This window comes from Coenobita brevimanus, chromosome 84, assembly GCF_032717465.1.
Source record: "Coenobita brevimanus isolate Jiangsu-jjx chromosome 84, ASM3271746v2, whole genome shotgun sequence".
Classification (NCBI taxonomy): Eukaryota; Metazoa; Arthropoda; class Malacostraca; order Decapoda; family Coenobitidae; genus Coenobita; species Coenobita brevimanus.
Window position 1 is genome coordinate 1,432,531 of NC_137037.1, and position 2,330 is coordinate 1,434,860.

General features: G+C 46.2%; 1 protein-coding gene across 1 annotated transcript; it reads left to right on the forward strand.

Annotated features, from left to right (window-relative positions):
* Window positions 1–1,697: 1,697 nt before the first annotated feature.
* LOC145410026 (uncharacterized) lies at window positions 1,698–2,114 on the forward strand. The gene has a single exon (XM_080280245.1). It carries the CDS (start codon window positions 1,698–1,700, stop codon window positions 2,112–2,114), a length of 417 nt encoding a protein of 138 aa, XP_080136371.1.
* The last annotated feature ends 216 nt before the right edge of the window (window positions 2,115–2,330 follow it).

Genomic DNA, 2,330 nt, shown 5'->3' on the forward strand with positions numbered 1-2,330 from the left:
GGGATACATTTAGACATTTTACCCTGGTAGCAGATGATGAGTGTGGTGGAGAGGTTCCTGAAATCAATGAGGGGTTTTGTCTTGCTGAGGACACTGGCCATAGCTGAGGAGAGTTGTGCTGTCAGACTGACTGGAGACTGGGAGCATCACAGACTTCTAAATCGATGGGTATGAGTTTTGCTAAGAAATGACAAAGGAGATTTATGTTAGTGAAATTACTGAGGAGGTGGAAGGTTGTTTTCATGCATATGACCTTCATGCTGCTTACTGAGCCCTGAAGAAGCTCCACGCCAGATCCACCCCTCAGGTTAACTTTGTTCGGACAGCAGCTGGACGGCTCGTGTTGGGGGTGAGTCAGTATAAGCTTGTTATGTGGTAGGTCTCCATATTATAATTGCAAACCATAATAGATAGATAGATAGAGAGACAGATAGAAGCAGGAAGTCAAATGATGAGAAGGTGTTGTGTCTGCGAGAATCGAGCAGTGCTAAGCATGCTTACACACTCTTAATACTGAGGAAAGCTGACGACAGCGGCCAGTAAGGAGATGATGCAGTTAGCTGTCAGCTAGTCCACCCACGAGGAACACACGTGACACACCCCTGCTACACCAGAATTTAGGAAAGAGAGCTCAGACGGAGATTAGCCACCGAACAGGCTAGAAGAAGGAGACAAGCGACCCTAGAGAGAGGTCGAGACGGAGATTAGCCTTAGAACAGAAAGAGAGAGAGATAGCGAGACAGGAAGGTAGCTACCCGGGACTTATACTCTTATACCTGTTTAATATTTCCAAGACAAATAAAAATAGTCCCATACTATTCTTTACCTCTCCCGTCACTACATGACATCTGGTGGGGAAACTACTACAAGATATAAAAGCCGCTCGACCACAAGTCTAAAATATACTTCTCTACAAGTAACTACAAAGTCTTTATGACAGTTAGGCTAAGTAATTTGAACAGTTGCTTATGGCTGAACCTCCCAGTGGAGAGCATCCATCGACTGGCGTACAACCACTGACTGCTCTCCCACCAGCTGATGACCATACCTTTTCTAGAGGAAATCAAGAAGTCGACAGGCTGAAAATTGGTAGAACAGCTGGTGTTTGTGACCTTCCAGTGGAACTGATCCACCGAGGAGGGGGGGAGCCATGATCAGGGCACTACAAGCAGTCATAGAAGCATTTGGTGGACTGGTATCATTCCTCCTGACTTGACAAGGGGTTTGGTCACCCCTGTCTGGGAATGGAAAGGAGACCAGCGTGGCTGTTGTATTTGCCGTGGTATTACAGTTCTCAGTGTGCCAGGCAAGGCTCTTGCTCACATTCTCCCGAGACGAGACGTATGCGGAACCAATTGCTGAAGTTGCAGAGGCCTGAGCAATCCAGATTCACACCCCAAAAGTCTACAGTTGACTGCATCCATGCTCATCAAGTTCTTGTTGAACATCACCTTGTGTATCAACAAAGTCTGCCTGCAGCTTATGTGGATCTCAAGATGGCGTTTGACTCAATAAATTGGGCAGTGCTATGGGAAGTGCTTTGACTCCGTGGGATCCCTACAAGGTTAAATTATCTGACTGCTGGCCTGAATTCAAATACTGTGAGTGCTGTCGAGTGTGGGGAAGGAACATCCGACTGCTTCCCAGTAAGTGCTAGAGAAAAACATGGATGTGTCCTTGCCCCCACACTTTTCAACATGCACATGGGTTGGGTACTTGGCCGTGCTGTAAGTCAAAGTAGCTGTGGAGTTTCAATCAATGATTTCAGGGTTACTGATCTTGACTTTACTGATGATGCAGTTATCCTAGCGGGGTTGCCAGAGATGCTAGTGAGTGCTCTCGAGAAATTTCAGGATAATGTAAAGCCACAGGGATTAAATGTCTCTTGGGACAAGACCAAGGTCCTGGGATTTGGTGGCTTGTTGGATGAAGCAGTTCAGTCTATTCAAGCATGTGGAGAGATTTTGGATGTTTTGGAAGGATTCACTTACCTAGGTAGTGTGGTAAATATCAACGGTGGGTCAGACGATGAGATTTCTCGTCAGATCGACCTGGCCAACAGCATTAAGAATTTACTCGACTCGAGCACTTGGCATTGCTGTTATTTGTGTTGAAGGATGAAACTTCGCGGAATTAAGGCACTTGTGCTCCCTGTCTTACTCTAAGGTTGTAAGAGTAGCTTGAAGGGGTAAATTGGCATTTTTGTTACTAAATGTCTGTAGAATCATGTGATATCGCTGGTGCAACCGAGTACACAGCAAGCGAGCGACTACGTTGTGAGAGTGAGTCAAGGCCCGTTACCCACATAATGTCAGTGCCAGCTTCAGTTT

What these genes read in the sequence shown, in the direction of transcription:
- LOC145410026 (XM_080280245.1), top strand. Translation starts at nt 1,698, where the DNA reads ATGCACATGGGTTGGGTACTTGGCCGTGCTGTAAGTCAAAGTAGCTGT.